We start from the raw sequence: 17,449 nt of genomic DNA on the forward strand, positions 1-17,449 counted from the left end.
GGAACACCTTGTTAATAACATTAGAGCCATGGGTGGGAGTTGGGTGTATGTCATTGGACTCACCCTCCCTAAAGCCCAAAATCCAGCATTCAGTTTGACCCACCTTTCTCTGTCAATAAAAAGGCCAGGATCTTGCTGTTGAGCAGCCTTCTGCATGGGGCACCCTGCATGGGGCATCTTGCATCCCACAGCCTGCTCCATGACTCCTGTTTCTTTATCACTATGGTGTTGCTGATGTAACACCTAATATATTATTTTGATATTTTTTTGAAACTTCCATGCAATTTTTCTCTCAAATATTCTTCTATGTTTTACTTCCTTGCATCTGCCCTGCCCCCCTAAATCTTGGTATGTACATGGGAGTATAACACTTGTAAAAATTGTATCTGCCATGATAAGCAAATACAAAAGGAAGGGAGGAAGATTGAGAACCCATTGGAAGAATAATTTGACTAAATTTCACATACAAAATATACACTCTCTGGTATTTTCTCCACCCTTCCCCTCATTGTTATAGTCATCATTAATGGACAGAATATAAGTGATGTCACTAAACTAGATTGTGGGCTTTCTAACTTGGGCATCCTAGTAACAATATAAGCTCAGTAACATAGTCGAAATGACCATAGATGATACATATTAATCATTTACAAGGTGAAATAATCACCTTGACCCTGACAATTTCATGCACAGATTCTGATTTTACAACACAATTGCCTATATTTGTCCTTCTAAAAATCCTTTCCCGCCCCCATCACTTTTCTCCCCAACTTCCCTTTTATTCTCAAGAGATAATTATCTCTTTTGAGTTTCCTTCAAGATACATCCTCCTGGAACTCTAATGAAATCACTGAAGTATTTAACCTTAATCATGGAAATGTATGTTTTCACTGCTACAACCAGATCTAATCACCTCACATTAAGAAAATCTCTAGAATAGCTTATTTTTTGCTTTTTAAATCACAAGCTTGTATCTAAACTTAGGTTTCAAAGTCCCTTAATATTGGCTACCTCCATCTTACTACTCTACCTCTGCAATGCCCACCTTTCCACAGCAAGCCTTCTTACTCTCCTGCTTCAGTCATACTTCATGTCCAGGAGAGCTTCTTCCTTGTCTCATACTGGACACCTGCCCATCTGTCCTTGACGATAAGATTAATCTCTTAACTTCCTAGGAAAGTTTTACTAGACCAAACAGATTCTGTGGTATCCCTCAGGGGTTTTAGTCGCAAACAACAACATTTACTCTAAGTAGTTTTAAATATATTAAATAACCTTAGAGAGTTTAGGGTCAAGCTGGAATAGCACACACTCTACCAGGGACTGGTCCCAGGGAAGACACAAGTCCTCTGCCAACGCTCACACGGAAACCACAGCTTGCACAAATACTACAGGGCACCTTGTCATAGTGGCTTCTGCTGTGCACCCGCTTTATTCCTGCTGGTCCACAATTTAACCTGGATGGTGGGTCAAGGAGTGTCTGCTGGATAGCTGGAGCCTAGATCAAATCCTGGACCTCATTTCATGGGAGGTAGGGAGAATGAGTCCAGGCCTCTCTCTGGGGGAGGAAGCACTCAATGTAATAGAGATGGTATTTTAAAAGATGCTGGACAGCGACCAACATGACAAATGCCATCCAGAGTCAGTTACTCACAGCCAGGTGTGCTGTGTTTCATTCAACTTGAGCACAATGATAAGTATTAATTCAGCAACCATGATTTTAAGTAGGGCCTACCCTTAACAAAATTGTGAAGTTGACAATGTTCTGTCCTCTAGGTGTGATTTTCTTCAATCTGGAAAGTTTCTTTCTACATGTTTTTCTGTGTTTCATATGAGAAACTTATTCTTACCTAATTATTTCATCTTTTGCTGGAATTATGGCTGGCTGGATAGAAGGGAACACTCTTGAGGTCTCCAGCTTGTTATGATTTTGACTGCTGACTCTCTGTTAGCCCAACCCAGATATATGTATTTAGGCATTTGTATTGAAATATTCTAGGAAATTGTATTTGGGGAAAGACTAGGCTATTACATAATTTACTTATCCCATTTATACTGTAAGTTTTCCAAGGCTGTTTTCCTATCATTTTCTATAGCATAAAGTCATGTAATTTTAAGGTTAAAAGGAATCTTAGAGATCATTAAGCCCTCACTTTATATATGAAGTGGCTAAAGGCCAGAGAAATATAAAGATTTATCCAAAGTCAAAACTTAAACTTCAGCTTTTAAGTTGAGAATTCCTGACTAGTTGATACTAGCAAATTAGACTCACATACCCAATATTAGAGATTCTAGGTTTTCACTAGTAAGATAGAGGATAGGAGACAAGGGGGAAATGTGAAAATAACCATTTTCTCTTCTGTCAGTTACTGACAGGGTGAATACATGTGCTACTTTGTCTGGGATATTTCTGGTTCATCTTTGATGTCTGGAATAATTATTAAGATTAAATCGTCTCACTCCAAAAAGTATACCAGTTTAGAATATTTAGGTTATCTTACAATGAAAATTTGCATTGTTCAATGACTCCCATTTGCTCAACAAATGTGTTCAAATAATTGGTCTGTTTGTTGGTCTATCCTGCAAATACAATGATTATTCAGAGTAAAACAGAACCTGTAATGCAGTGGTTTAAAATTCTAAGTCACAACAATTAGTGTACCATGAAGTGAATTGGGGTTCTAATGAGTATTTAAAAGAAGGACTAGAAGAGTGCATCATATGTAGTAAAGGAAAGTGTGATTTTATTCAACTTCCTTCAGTTATATATATATATACAGTAGCATACATGGTCTCAGTGTAAAATCTATTTCTTATTGTGAGTGCCAAAAAAAAAATGACAGTCATATAAAGAAATCTAGAACTTAAAGAGCTCTAAAAAGGAAGATGCAAGTTCATAGTAGTTTATGCCACTTTTTAGTAAGCTACCAAATAAAGCAGTTATATCAATATACTATCTAAAAGAAACATACTTTGAGGCACAGTAAAGGATAATACTTAAGTTTTCACTAAAATTATAGAATCAGAGAAAGCAGTAATCCCCCTAAGTGCAAATTCCTTAGTGGTTTCTATATTTTGAGGGATTATGAAGTAGATAACACAGTGAGGTCAACCCGCTGCAAATACTGGTTGACACTTACCTAGTGCCTCTATGTAAGGTCACAAGAGTGCTAAAAAACTCAAAGAGAATTGATTTATTAAAATGCAATCAGAGAAAGATATAGAAATATATTTTTAATATAAAAAAACATTTTGACATACAAGTTTAAAAAGAGATGACAGCTAGTATCTGAGGTATGATCCCATCTTTGTAAAAAAAAAATTGTGTATGTATATCAAGATCTGTCAGTCTCAGTACCATTGACATTTTAGATCAGTAACTACTATAGGAGGATGTCCTGTGCACTAAGACAGTAACATCTTGCGCTTCTACCCACTGATGCTTGTAGTAGTGGGATTTCAAAATATGACACAAACATTCAAGTCAAATCAGGATCACAAGCTCTATTTCTATTTCTCTCTCTGCAACTAGCAGGCGTAATTATTAGAAATGATCATCCATATTGATTGAGGCAACCAGAAATGGCAACCGAGCACAGCAAAATGTTTCTCTCGTTTCTAGTACCAAATCCAATCAACTCAATTGAGGGAACACCTGAGGTTGGGGGCTCCTCCCCTTCCTGTTGGTATGAGTCAAAGCTGTGTATGGGAACCAATTATTCTGTTCAAATTTATGTCATCTGAACCTCCCTGGGAATAAATAGCCCTGACCCTCCTTCCTTTCTCTCAATAGTCCATTGAACACACAAAATGAAAAATGAGAGAAGCAGGGACTTGAACCACATGGTGAATCCACAGGGGGGACTGTTGGGCTATTTATCAAAAGGATCTGCATATTTTCCAAGTCTAAACTTAGGAATGAATGATTACACACACTTCTCAGTCTTTTCTCCATTCTTTGTCCTAATTCTTTTTCCTACAAAATCTGAAGATTACTTGATCTAGTTATCACAAATTTATTTAGACTTCCAGGAGTTATAACATCTTTAGGTAATAGAATTTTCAGTGATACTAATAAATATAATTTCAGAAGAATGATGCAGTTTAAATAATTAAAGAGGAGCTCTCATTTCTGCCTGGAAATTTCACTTCCAGCCTATGACATGTCAGCAGTGGTAGATGAGCTGAGAAAGAATATTGAGGTGTTTGCATAACATGGTGCTCTTTATTTATTTATTTGTTCACTTTAAATTGTCAATTGAATAGAGTGAATATACATCATCAGCCCACACAATACTTTCCAAGATGCTTGCCTTTATTGCTTATGTTCCATTTTTACTTGACAACATTAATATTTATTGAGAGTCTGTTCTGTGTCAGGTTCTTTTCAGAATCATTTTCCACAGTATATATTTTAAGTTTGAGTCATTCTTTATATGGTTCTGTTGGGATATATTCCCATATGCTTTGTGTCTGTTAGTGCTCAATAAATGTTTGTTAAATCGAATATAAAATTGTTTTTATATTATGGTGATTACACAAAACATTTAAGAAAAAACAAAATTATAAATTCAAATAGCATTTCACTGGCCCAGCTCTTCAAATATTCCTTTCAACTGAGCACAATTTGTTTTCAGTAAGCTTTAACACCTTCTTATTTTAATAGCTGCATTTAAGCTGCTATATAGAGTATCATGAACTTGTCAGATATATCAAGATATACAAAATATTGTCTCTGACTTATATGTCACAAATTAAGTGATATTATTGCTTAGACTTTTATAGATAATACATAATATTTTCATATCAAGCAATTGGCATAGTAGTGGCTCACAGTAAGTTATTTAACAGTTATCATTTAGATGCAATTCACATACATAAAATTCACCTTTTTGAAATATTTGATTCAGTGGCCTTTTAGCACATTCATGGAATTGTGTAATCATGACTGTAATCTGATTTCACTTTCATCATCCCCTAAAGAAATCCATTGCCACTGGTAGTGACTCTCTTCCCCTTTCTTCCCAGTCCTGGGGAATTAATAACCTATTTTCTCTCTCTTTGATTTTTGCCAATTTTGAACATTTCATATTAATGGAAGGCTACACTATGTGACCTTTTGGGTCTGGTTTCTTTATTTAGAATATTGTTGTAAGATTCATTCACATTGTAATATGTATGAGCATTTCATTTTTTATGACTGAATAATATTTCATTGTGTAGAATATGTATTTGTGTTGCTGGATAACTGGGCTATTTCTATTTTTTGTCTATTATGAATGGATGTTGATACACAAGTGTTTGTGTGGGCACAGGTTTTCATTTCTCTTAGCTATGTACATAGGAGTGGAGTTACTGGATCATATAATAACTCTAACCATAACCTTTGGAAGAATTGCTATATTGTTTTTCAATGTGTCTGTAACATTTTACAACCCCATTAGCAATGTACAATGGTTCTAATTTCTCCAAAATTTTATCAACACTTTCTAATATCTGTTTTTTTTATTTGCCATCTTAATAGGGGTGAAATGTTTCTCACTTTGGTTTTGATTTGCATTTCCCTAATGTATAATGATCTTGAGTATTTTTTTTTTAATGTGCTTGTTACCTGTTTGTGCATGTTCTTTGGAGAAATGTCTATTCAAATTATTTGTCCATTTAAAAAACTGGGTTTTTGATTGTTTAATTGCTAAGACTTCTTTATATATTTTACAAGACACTTACCAGAAACATAAACTGCAAATATGTTCTCCCATTCTGTAGTTTATCTTCCCACTTTTTAAAATCATGCCCTTTGAAGAACAAAGTTTTCATTTTGATGAAGTTTAATATTTCTGAGTTTTGTGTTTTGATTTTGTTTTTTTTTTTGGCATTTGTGCTTTTGGTGTCACACCCAAGAAACCATTACTAGTCCACGGGCACTGAAATTTTCACCTATGATTTCTTTTAAGAATTTTCTAGTTTTAGTTCTTACCTTTCATCCATTTTGAGTTTAGTTTTGTAAGGGTTGTGTGGCAAGGGCACAGTTTCACAGGGGTGTAGTCTTTTGTATGCAGATATCCAGTTGTCCCAGTAGCACTAGGTTGACTATTCTTTCTCCCATTTAATTGTCTTGATACCCTGTCAAAGTCAATAGACTGTGAATGCCTAGAATCATTTCTGGACTCTTAATTTTATTTCATTGGTCTATATATTTATCTTTATGCCATTCCCACATGGTCTTCGTGATGACAGTTTTGCAGGAATTTTTTAAATTGGGACCATGAGTCGTTCCACTTTAAGATCTTTTTCACATTAGGTTAACAAAGAAATGAACATTATAAGTGAATAAATAGATAAGTGATTATGCTTTTAAGTTTTGTTTGGGGGAGAAGAGATTGGGAACTTTATTATCTTTCCAAGAATATGGCTAAGATTAGATGTATCTATCTTTACAACCCACGTGAGGGTTAGCATTATTAATTATATAAAGTGCTAGATTTGGTGCTAGATTTCTATTGCCTGGGCTGCCAGAAGGAAAGTGTTTCTGAATTCTCTGGATAGGGCACTATGCTGGGGGCATGGCCATTATTCAATAAATATTCATCAATTAACACCCAAACCTTTTTGTTTTGTTTTAATCTCTTGGTTATCTTGTTGCTACCCAAATTTCCTGTTTTTCCAGCATATTCAATGACTATGCAATTTTGGTTTAGAATCCTATTTTCCTAAAGTTCTGCCAGTTTTCTGACAGCACCAAAATATGCTGGACAGATGACTTTCCAGAATAGAATCATTAGGAATTCTTTACAGATGGAATATTAAGGAATCAGATTTGTCTCCCTTTCCCCCCACTCAGATCTCTTTGCTATATAACTTGTGAGGTCTTGCCTTCACTTAGATGTAAAAGACAGAAAACAACAGCCATTTCCAACAACTCCCTGCTTCGAGTTTCCTAAAGTATCATTTCCTCCAGGAAGACTTCCAGATTGAAATATAGAGTGGACATTGATTCGCACAGTGAATATGCAGTCTTACATAGTCCACCACCCCCCAAAACTACAAGAAAAATAAAAAAGAAACTTCATGTATGCTAAATTTCGTCATCCTCACATTTCCATTTCCATTTGTTCCTCATTTGGTATGTCAGACCAAGACTGTCCTTTTGGTAGGGGAGATACCATGTTCTGTGGCCCCATATACGTGCAGACGTCTTCAACTAGCTACTTGGGACTATGAGCAAGGTGAAGCTATATAACATGGAAGATTGAAAAGGACTCTTGCTTCTATGTCTTGGAGGAGACTCGTGGAGAACAGACATGTAGAGACACTTGGAAGAGACACGGGTGAGAGATATATGGGGAAGTTGATAGACAACTATTAACTTGATTTGTATTTTTATTTTGCTCCTCCTTTTATCTTAGAGTTGCCTGGTCCCTTTCTTGTATTTCTCTGAAAGAAGGTGCCTTAAACTTGTGCCAAGATTTCGGGCCTCAGCAGCCCCTCTTTGGGTCAAGCCTGTTTGGCTGGGCAGTTACCCATGAGCGGATGAATAATTTGGGGTATTTTTTAGGAAAGTTTTATTAGAAATAAACTTTTTTTCTCTCTATAACAATAATTACATTAAAGATCTATCATACTAAGAATCTTGCCACTGTGCACACAGATGGTTGGATCCTTTTATTTATTTTTTTAATTTTATTTATTTTTTTTAATAATAAATTTTGGTTGGATCCTTTTAGAATGGACACTTTTACTGCCACATTCTAGTGTGTTATCACCCCCACCCCACCCAGTGCTCACCCAAACTATTAAAAACATATTCTTGTGGTGGTATCATTACTAAATTTAAAAAATAAGCCCCCATTCCCTGTCCAGTGAGCAAGTTTGGGAAGCTTGAATGGATAAAGGGAGTGGATGGGACGGCCTTGGGAACTGAGCTAAGCTGGGGATCCACTAAGCTGATGATCCATTAAGCTGATCTGGATGGTCAATCAGGACACACCCAAGACTAGTCATCTTAACCAATCAATGATGCCTGCAGTATAGAGCCTCAGGACTCTGCCCACAGTCCATCTCTCTAGTCTTGCCTCTCTCTTAGCAGTGCATTTCAATAAATCACATTATCTGTTCTCCACTGTCTGATGAATTCTTTCATCTTACACCTTTGGCCTATACCCTGATTGTTCCCTGTAACAATTCTTAATTTAGGACTTAAATTTTAAGTTTCCTCATCTCCCTTCAGGTTCCTATTATGCTAGCTCTGCTAGGTAGACAATGAGTACTCAGTAAATATTATTTGAGGGTTATCTTACTATTGTTTTCTACTTCAGAACAACTGTTACTGAAATGCTAACTGTAGAATTCGGTGTGACTTATAATTAAGGTGCTTAATACACAACAACAGTCACCTCAAAAGTCAATGACGAAACCTAAGAAATTTCCATTGTGTAACTGGCCAGAGGGACTGAGCTCCCAATAGATAGTCACCGGGAGTTGAAAAGATGGTTAGACAGTTGTTTTACTTTCTCATGAGTCCATTTACCTAACATGGTTGAAGCAGCAAATAGCTGCTGATGGAATCCTGCTAATTATACCTCCCATGGCAAATTATAAGCCCTGGCTAGGGTCAAGAGACTGGGATCATAACTTCTGGCTTCTTTACAGTCTAAGAAATTTCAGGAACTCCTTTTCCATTAATTCACTCACACAATAACCATTAATTAGCTCCAACTATGTGCCAGGCACTGTGCTAAGGGATATAACTACAATAGCAAACAAGACCCCATTTGTGTAATTTACATTCCAGTGGAAGGGTAGGGGAGACATATACCACGATCTTTTCTATCTCCAAAATAGCGGGATAGCTTCTGGGTTCAATTTGAATTCAGTCTGTTAATTTAGCATTTGAGCAGTCAGAAAAGAGCAAAAGTGGCCTGCTAACCTTAGTTAGCAAAGGGTCTAGTATATGAATATTCCAGCTCCCCTTTACAAAGAGCATACTACGGGCATACCTGATATTGTCTGTTTGGCTCTAGACCACTGCATAGGGGTATAAAATATGCCACTGCCAAGACGATCTTTGACACAAGATATACTTCAAAGAGGACCTCAAAAGGTTGGGTGGAAGGTGCCTGGGGTTTTGTTTTCCTGTAAGAGAAATTTACAGGTGTAAAGGAAAAATTTCCTTTTGTAAGAGTTTCTTCTTCACCTTACCAGAAGAAGGCAAAACCCAAATCTGCACAAAAGACAAAGGCTTGTTGCCTCTCTCCCTTCCATGTCTTAGCTGAAGTTATGTAAGGGGATGATTTATAGTATTTTGAGTTACTAAGTTTTACTGGGTTTATCCCATGCATACAGGGGATATTCAAGTTACTATAAAACTTTATTTTTTCTCTTCTCACTCTGATGCTTATTTGCCAGCCTAGAAGACTCTAGAGGGGCAAGATGAAATTTTTCTTCTGCCCCCAACAACTACAATAAAGCAAATATCACAAAACAGTCACAAGAATATTTTGCTTTCCTAGTGCGCACAAAAGTTATGTCTACCCTAGCCAGGGCTTTTAATACATTACAGTCTGTTGAGTACAGTAGTCTAAATAAAATTTAAAAATACTGTACTGGTACAAAAAATGTCAACCATTTGGCTCTTGGGAAAATGGCATCTGTAAGACTTGCTGGGTTGCCACAAACCTTCAATTTGTACAAGGTGCTGTTATTTAAGTGCAATCACACCAATCACAATAAAATTAAGGTATGCCTCTTCTAGTTTTCAACATCCCAACATGCCTTGGAACGCATGAGAAATCTCTCTTTGCCCCTGACCTATGCTTAGCAGTCTTATTTTCAAAAGGCCCCAGGAGGTATGGCATGTGGCATTACATAAGCTGATTGAAAAGCTTTTCAGTCAAGTCATGTGCTTGCTAGTCCACCTGGGTTAAGGGTGCAGAAAAGTCGGTTTCGGTTTAAGAGGGCAGTAAAGCCCCGGGGTGGGCCGGAGGCCTCACGCCCCATAACGGTTTAATCCTAAGAGGCGAATCAATAAGACAGGGCGGTGACGAAGCCGGCATGAACAGCGGTCAATGGCCACACAGAGGCCATGTAGGCTTCCAGGCAGCGTTCAACCTTCCTTACCGAGCACTCTTCCCAAACGCCCGCCTCCACAGCCTTCTACCTCGCGCCCAGGAGCGCGCCCCCGGCCACACCCCGCCGCCGCCGCGCAGAGGCAGCCCCCGCCCAAACGCGGGACGGACGTAGGCGGAGCGACCCGGAAACCCTCTGTTGTCGCAGGCCACCGAGTCTCCGCGCCTCGCGCTCCGCCCCGCCCACACGCCGGCAGCCACGCCCATGACGTCCGCCGAACGGGGCGGGGCGCCAACCCGGGGCGGGGCGAATCGGCGCGGCTGAATGGGGCGCCGCGACGAGCGCACATTCCAGCGGGCCCACGTGACGCGGCCGCGCGGCCTGAGGTAAACAACCGCGGCCCCGCCCCCAGCCGCGGCGCGCGCCCTGCACTGCTCTCCGCCGGCGGGACGCGCTCCAGCGGGGCGGGCGGCTTCCTCCGTGAGTCCCCAGCGGCCGCCGCGGGCCGGAGCAGCGGCAGCGGGCTCGGCGCCCCGGGCTTGCGGGCCGAGCGCGCCGGCGGGGTTCGCGCGCGCGCCCCCTCCCCGCCCCCACCGCGCGCTGTGGCGCAGCAGGAATTTGGCGGGGGCCGGGGCGCTATTCGCGGCGCCTGACGCGCGGGCGGCCCGCGGCCCTGCGCTCATTTCTATTCTCGGGGCTCTGGGTCACCGCGCTCGGCCGGAGCCCTCCCCCGGGCCCGGAGGGTGTGTCCCCGCGCCGGAGCTCGCCGCGCCTATAAGGGGCCGAGCGGCGGGCAGGGACATGCAGCTCTACAGCAGCGTCTGCACCCACTACCCAGCCGGGGCACCGGGTCCCACGGCCGCGGCCCCCGCCCCGCCCGCCGCCGCCGCCGCCAACGCCGCCGCCGGCCCCTTCAAGGTCTCCCTGCAGCCGCCCGCCCCCGCCGGCGGCGCGCCGGAGCCCGAGACCGGTGAGTGCCAGCCGAGCGCGGCCGCCGAGCCCCGGGAAGCCGCCGCCCCCGCCAAGATGCCCGCCTTCTCCTGCTACGAGATGGTGTCCGGGGCCGCCGCCCCCACCGCGGCCGCCGCCGCCGCCGGCCCGCCCGGAGGCGCCTGCAAGCCGCCGCTGCCGCCGCACTACACGTCCACGGCGCAGATCACCGTGCGCGCCCTGGGCGCCGACCGCCTCCTGCTGCACGGCCCCGAGCCGGGCCCCGCGCCGCCCGCCGCCCCGCGCGGCCGCTGCCTCCTGCTCGCCCCGGCGCCCGGCGCCCCCGTGCCGCCGCGGCGGGGCTCCTCGGCCTGGCTCCTGGAGGAGCTGCTGCGGCCCGACTGCGCCGAGCCCGCCGGCCTGGACGCGGCCCGCGAGGGGCCGGACAGAAACTTCCGACTGAGCGAGCACCGCCAGGCCCTGGCGGCCGCCAAGCACCGGGGCCCCGCGCCGCCGCCGCCCGGGAGCCCGGAGCCCGGCCCCTGGGGCGAGGAGCACCCCGCGGAGAGGAGCCTCCGCGGCTGGGAGCGGGCCGGCGACCCTCCCGGCGCGGACGAGGCGCGGCGCCCCGACCCCGAGGCCGAGGCGCCCCCGCCCCCCAGCGGAGAAGTGGCCCAGAGCGGCGCGGCCGAGGCGGGGGTCGTCTCCAGGGCGGATCCCCGGGATGAGAAACTGGCTCTGTACCTGGCGGAGGTGGAGAGGCAGGACAAGTACCTGCGGCAGAGGAATAAGTACCGATTTCACATAATTCCCGACGGCAACTGTCTGTACCGCGCCGTCAGCAAGACCGTGTATGGGGACCAGAGCCTGCACCGCGAGCTGAGGGAGCAGACGGTGCACTACATCGCCGACCACCTCGACCACTTCGGGCCCTTGATCGAGGGCGACGTGGGGGAGTTTATCATTGCTGCTGCTCAGGACGGAGCCTGGGCCGGGTATCCCGAGTTGCTGGCCATGGGGCAGATGCTGAATGTGAATATACATTTAACGACTGGAGGGAGGCTGGAGAGCCCCACCGTGTCTACCATGATTCACTATTTGGGCCCAGAAGATTCCCTAAGGCCTAGTATTTGGCTCAGTTGGCTCAGCAATGGACATTATGATGCGGTGTTTGATCACTCCTATCCTAATCCAGAGTATGACAATTGGTGCAAACAAACGCAAGTACAAAGAAAACGCGATGAAGAACTTGCCAAATCCATGGCCATATCCCTGTCCAAAATGTATATTGAACAAAATGCATGCTCTTGAAATCTCTGAAAGCCTACACCCTGGGAAAATGGCATACAGAGTGTTTGGAGAATTATATGAACTCTAATCAGGGTAATAGCACTTTTCAACTTCCTAGTAGATTTACTGTAGGTGTAATGCCTTAATCATTTGTTTTTGAATGTTTTTTTCCTCAGAGCTGAAGGTTGCTGGGCACCTAAATGATGTTTCATGATGGCTTTGGGTGGTCCTACTGCTATTTATAATTTGCTGTATAAAGTTAGCACTACTTAATTTGCAAGCTAATTTCTCACAGTGTAAATTTGTTCATTCCTGGTAATCTATTTTCTATAAAATTGTATTTTTGCACAACATTTTTAAAAATTGATGTACCCTCATCTATGACGTGTTCCATTTTGAGAAACAGCTTTCCAGCATAAATCCAGAGAAGTGCTTTATGAAGTTTGTTATTTTGAGCAGTTTGTGATTTAGCATTTATCTTATGTTGTTGAATTTGAATTTTTAGACGATTATTTCAAGTGGATATTGATGCATCTGTTACCAGTTGATTGACCCATTCCATTTTGATGAAGCAGAATTGTTTTGAAATGTCAATTTTTTTAGAAGTGGTCACTCCTTTAAAAAGAAATACTTAGGGGAAAGTGATGGGAAGAATTTTTTTTTTTTCCTTTAATAAGGGATAGTACCAGCTCTTGAATGAAAGTCTGATATTTGCTGATGGCAGAGCGATTATTCTGTTCTCCAGTTCATGTTTAGGGTATATGGTCCGGTGCTCTCAATTGGTTTTTATTTAAATTTGTCATTTCGTTGTAAAAGAATTTTAATGTGATATAAAACTTCGTGATAAGCCTCCTGCTTTATATAGCTTCTTGGTTTCCATTGAGACATTTAAAAAATAATAGCGCAAATGCTTTGAACCAACCTTGGCAATTACAGCAGGAAAATACTGTCTTCATATTCTATTCCTTTTCAATTCTTCCAAAAGGCAAGAAATAGGATTGCCCTGTATTATGTAAAAATAAAAATGTCTATGAACAAGAGTTTGTATGGTTTGCTGGGTCAAACAATGTTGCCACCTAAAATTTATCTCATTTCCGCTTTAACTACTTTTAGTCATATTTATTAAGTAATGCAGTTTGTACTTTTTTATTTTGTAACATTTTGTGATTTTTTTTTGTACAATACTGTATTTGTATTATAGAGCAATTCTCAGCTGATGGGATGAATGAATAAAATGCATAATTTTACTTTTACAACGTCTTCTTGGCTTAAGTCGTTTGTAAATTGTAAAGTGATGTCTATAAGGATCTCACGTCTTATTTTGAACAGTTTTTTTTAATGTGTAAAGATGTCACAGAATTATGAGATTTCTTAAGTTCTCCCATGAATAGCATAGGATAATCATTAGTAATTTTAAAGGCTGTCTCAATGAAATATAATTTAAAGTTGGGATAACTCAAGAAATTGCTCTCATTATTTCTAATTATAATTCCTTTCTAAAACTCTAGACAAACCCATTGGCTAATAAATAGGGAGGTGCAAATATTGTTTTAACTAACACAGTCTCTGATTAAATATTGCCTTCTGCTCTTATCAGCATAGATGTTATTATTTTAAACAGTAACCAAAGCAGTGTCTTAATTTTTATTTAGTCTGCCCTCTTCAGACTATGGGAATCTTAATTTTAAGGAGTGTTATCAGATTTAATTTAATTGCTGTACATAGTGCTGGGGATTACGTAGTTGTTGCAGACGGAATACAGATTGGGTTTTTTACTTTTCGATTGATTAGATGTTACGGTTATAGACACAAATTTGACTTTATTGCTTAACTTTTTTTTTTAAGGCCATTGGTTATCAAAGAAAGACATTTTGTTAAAGTTTAAATGGTAACTAATGCTTCTGGTTTTTTAGGTAAAGATAAGGTTTCCTTCATGACTTCACTGTTACATAACTTGGGAAGAAAAATTCTTTAGTTTGAATTAATGTGGCAAAAAGTGGTTCTTCCACTTTTCTACAGGTTATTTGGAGCTATAGAACATTTGGGGATGCTTAAAATTTACACAAGACATGAATAGACTAATTAGGTGTGGTTCCTAAAAAGCATTCTGTAAGCCCATCACTGTTTTAAATAGATTTCTTTGTGCTGTACTTTTTAATATCTAATTAGGATTCCAAGTCCTTGATTAAGGTTTTCAAGGGTGATGTTTCTGAATAAAATTAAATGGATTCCAAGATTGTTCTGCATGGCAGCATGTTTTTTAGTTGTTTTACCTAAACGGTTTATGTCTTTCCCTATCCTTTTCCTATGGATTAGTTTTTTGAAGAAGAAATGTATTTGTCACTCTCCTATACTCAACATTCTCTCCTGCCATGCCAGTTTTATATGTCATTAGCAGTAGCAGTCCTTGAGATTTGAGCAGTTGAAGAGGTGGAAATGTAGTTAACTCTTTAACTTTTAGTATATAGGTTTATTAAACATCATTCCTTCAATTACTCTTAATAGCTAAGGGGCTCAAAACTGAAGAAAACTGTTAATGTTGTATGCTAAAACTTCTTTAGAATATACTCCTTTCCCTATAAAATATGATGAGGGAGGTAAAATCTTCAAGTAAACCCAATTGGTGTTCTCAGGTAAATCAGTGTGAAAATCATTCTATTAACTTGAAAATGAAAGTAGCACATAGATGAAAACCATAATAGGAATAAATACTAACTTTTTTATTAATTGCATGTAAAAACTAAAATGGCATCGTATTTCAACATTCTGGCAAAAATCTAATTCCTTGAGCCTTTTCATTTTATACTCAGATTTTCCTTTGATAAAATGCACTCATTTTAATATATTTAATTGGGATTGAGTAAATCACTATTGCTAAGTGGCACAAAGACACATATGTGTGATACTTTAATAACGTTTTTCTGAATTTTTATTCTATATGCTTGATACGGTGATTTTAAATTAGGTAGAAACTTCTCTGAAATCATTTTGTATAGGAGAGGAAATGCCTTAGGATCCCTCAATCGTCAGAATTGGTTAGCCTCAGTTTCGGGAAATATTCCTAATTTGAAATGTTTTCCTAATATTTATTGGAAAAAGGCTTTTAGATAATCTCAAGATTTATTAAATGTTATGTGTTTACCTCTTCCTCAAAGATAAGAAAGTTAAACTGTAGAATTTTACCATGGTATTCATTGTGCTTATTTCCCTCACAGAGAAGAAAAGTAGATTTTAAACCTTTGAACATCTAATATATAGGTAAATGTATACATTCAAGAATGTGTATTTGAAATGTGTAACATGTTCACATTTAATAGTTATTTGTCACATGGAATCATAAGTCCAGACCTTTAGTAGAGTGTTTATAACTGTCTCAAGAGGCACTGAGAAGCTCAATGTCATTCAATCATTTTAATCACAAAGGTACTAAGCTCTATAGGCCTGGCCTATGCTATGTTTCCTATTGAATTGCTTGGAATTCAACTAAGTACCTGGCAGTAAATGCTCAGTAAATATTTATTAAAAGAAGGAATGGGTTGAAGAGACACGTGAGCTTTGAAAGTATTTAGTTGATAAGTGTGAAATTAAATAAAAATGATTTAACTAAAGTTACTAGGATTATCACTGACTAGTTCTGAGCAATTTAAACTGAAAGTATTGTAAAAAAGACATTAAAATATTGAATTCTATAGTAGAAAAAACAGGCTTTGAAAGCAAAATTAGCATTTTTGATTTTTGTCATATTCCAAATATCTTCAGAAGTGAACCAAGAAAAAGTACTTTTTAAGAGAACTATTCATCTGCAGTGATTTTGGAAGGTGCTGCCTTGTCTGGAAGGACTTGCTCTTATTTGCTTTAGGAGTTACACCTATCCCATGTCCAATATATAGCAATTCCTAGTTTGATATTTTCTTTATTCTGGTTGGGAAGGAAATACCACATTTCAAGCAGTTGTTAGTGCTCAATAGTACTGACTGCATACTTAAAACCATCCATCAGCGGGCCTGGGCAAGTTGCAGGAATCATCAAAACATATCTATTGGAAAAACTGGGGTATTTCCTACCACGGTAAATTGGGTCAATGACAATTATTCTCTGGATAAAGATCGGAGAGATGGTTCATAGTAATGAGATTATTTGCAGTAAAGCCTTAGCCTGTTTCTACAAGCGAATTTTTTAAAACAATTGAACATTCCATTTATGCATAAAATAGAAAACAGATAATTGCTTTCAATAAAATTCTTAAGTATCTATGGTACACTTACTTGCCTTTTGAAGTAACTGAATATAGTTTAATCTTCCATAGTGACTTAGGGCTGTCATGATGGCCTGGGTATATGGCCCTGAAGCCTTGGCAGTTTGCTGAGGAGTGACAGTCCCTTTGTACTTTAAAAGATCTCAGGGTGCTAGACCTTTTATCTTTGTGTTTTATACTTTCCTGTCTCCTCCCTAGCATTCTCATAGTTCCTCTCACTTTCCACTCCCAATTCCACGTTATGATTTCCTATATTAAATTTGAGACACCAACAAACATGCTTGTTAGAATTGACTCAATAGGAAATGGGATTCTAATTCAGGAGTAGGATGCTCTGCTAAGAATAATGTGCTTAAACTTTAGTTTTTGGTCAACCACAGTGCTTTTTCCCTTAACTTTCTGTTGTTTGCATCCTTTGATGGTATCCTGGAAAAGCTGAATACATCTTATTAAGAGACCTCTGAATGTGTGTGGTGGCACATTAACAAACTAAAATACCTTGAGGTTAGCTATCTTAATCCCCCAAATTTGAGCTATTTGTCACTGCATAATATTTGTCATTGATTAATATTTTGCTTTGTCTCTGCCATGTGTAATCCTATGTAGCGTTTCCCTGCCATTGTTTTCCTTATGCATTTTTGTATCTAGTTATCTGGACTTCCAAGATGTGCTAATTATGATGTAATTCAAATATCAGGTGTACATTGAAGATTCCAAATCATAACACAGAGATAGTCCAGTGCAAGTATAACAGCTGTCTTTTGAATATTCATCTCCCCAATACTTTAATGTATGCACATTTTGTCTATTGGGATAAATAAGTTAGTTTTCCTCATCCTGACTTCTCTTTCATGAGGGTAAGATACTTTACCCTTATGTTGATATTAGAATGGATAGACTGATTATGTA

The 17,449-nt window shown here is 40.2% G+C and overlaps 2 protein-coding genes across 3 annotated transcripts in view; one reads left to right on the forward strand and one right to left on the reverse strand.

Moving 5' to 3' along the window:
* The window catches only part of CUNH10orf67 (chromosome unknown C10orf67 homolog), a 139,038-nt gene extending 128,862 nt beyond the window's left edge, over nt 1-10,176 (reverse strand). The window contains exons 1-3 of one of the 2 annotated variants that reach the window (XM_054695146.1): nt 10,117-10,176; nt 8,997-9,132; nt 5,978-6,123 (exon numbers count right to left, since the gene is read on the reverse strand). The gene's annotated coding sequence lies outside the window, so the exon portion shown is untranslated. The remainder of the gene's footprint in view (nt 1-5,977; nt 6,124-8,996; nt 9,133-10,116) is intronic. The other variant, XM_054695147.1, reaches the window with a different exon arrangement.
* A 594-nt stretch (nt 10,177-10,770) lies between these two features.
* Nucleotides 10,771-15,244, forward strand: OTUD1 (OTU deubiquitinase 1). The gene has a single exon (XM_037511501.2). It carries the CDS (start codon nt 10,867-10,869, stop codon nt 12,304-12,306), a length of 1,440 nt encoding a protein of 479 aa, XP_037367398.1. The 5' UTR covers nt 10,771-10,866; the 3' UTR covers nt 12,307-15,244.
* The last annotated feature ends 2,205 nt before the right edge of the window (nt 15,245-17,449 follow it).

The sequence above is a fragment of the Talpa occidentalis genome, unplaced genomic scaffold (assembly GCF_014898055.3).
Source record: "Talpa occidentalis isolate TD23 unplaced genomic scaffold, MPIMG_talOcc4v2.1 talOcc4.14, whole genome shotgun sequence".
Lineage (NCBI taxonomy): Eukaryota > Metazoa > Chordata > Mammalia > Eulipotyphla > Talpidae > Talpa > Talpa occidentalis.

Bases quoted from the DNA above. Each gene is read 5' to 3' on its own strand.
- OTUD1 (XM_037511501.2), top strand. From the start codon at position 10,867: ATGCAGCTCTACAGCAGCGTCTGCACCCACTACCCAGCCGGGGCACCG.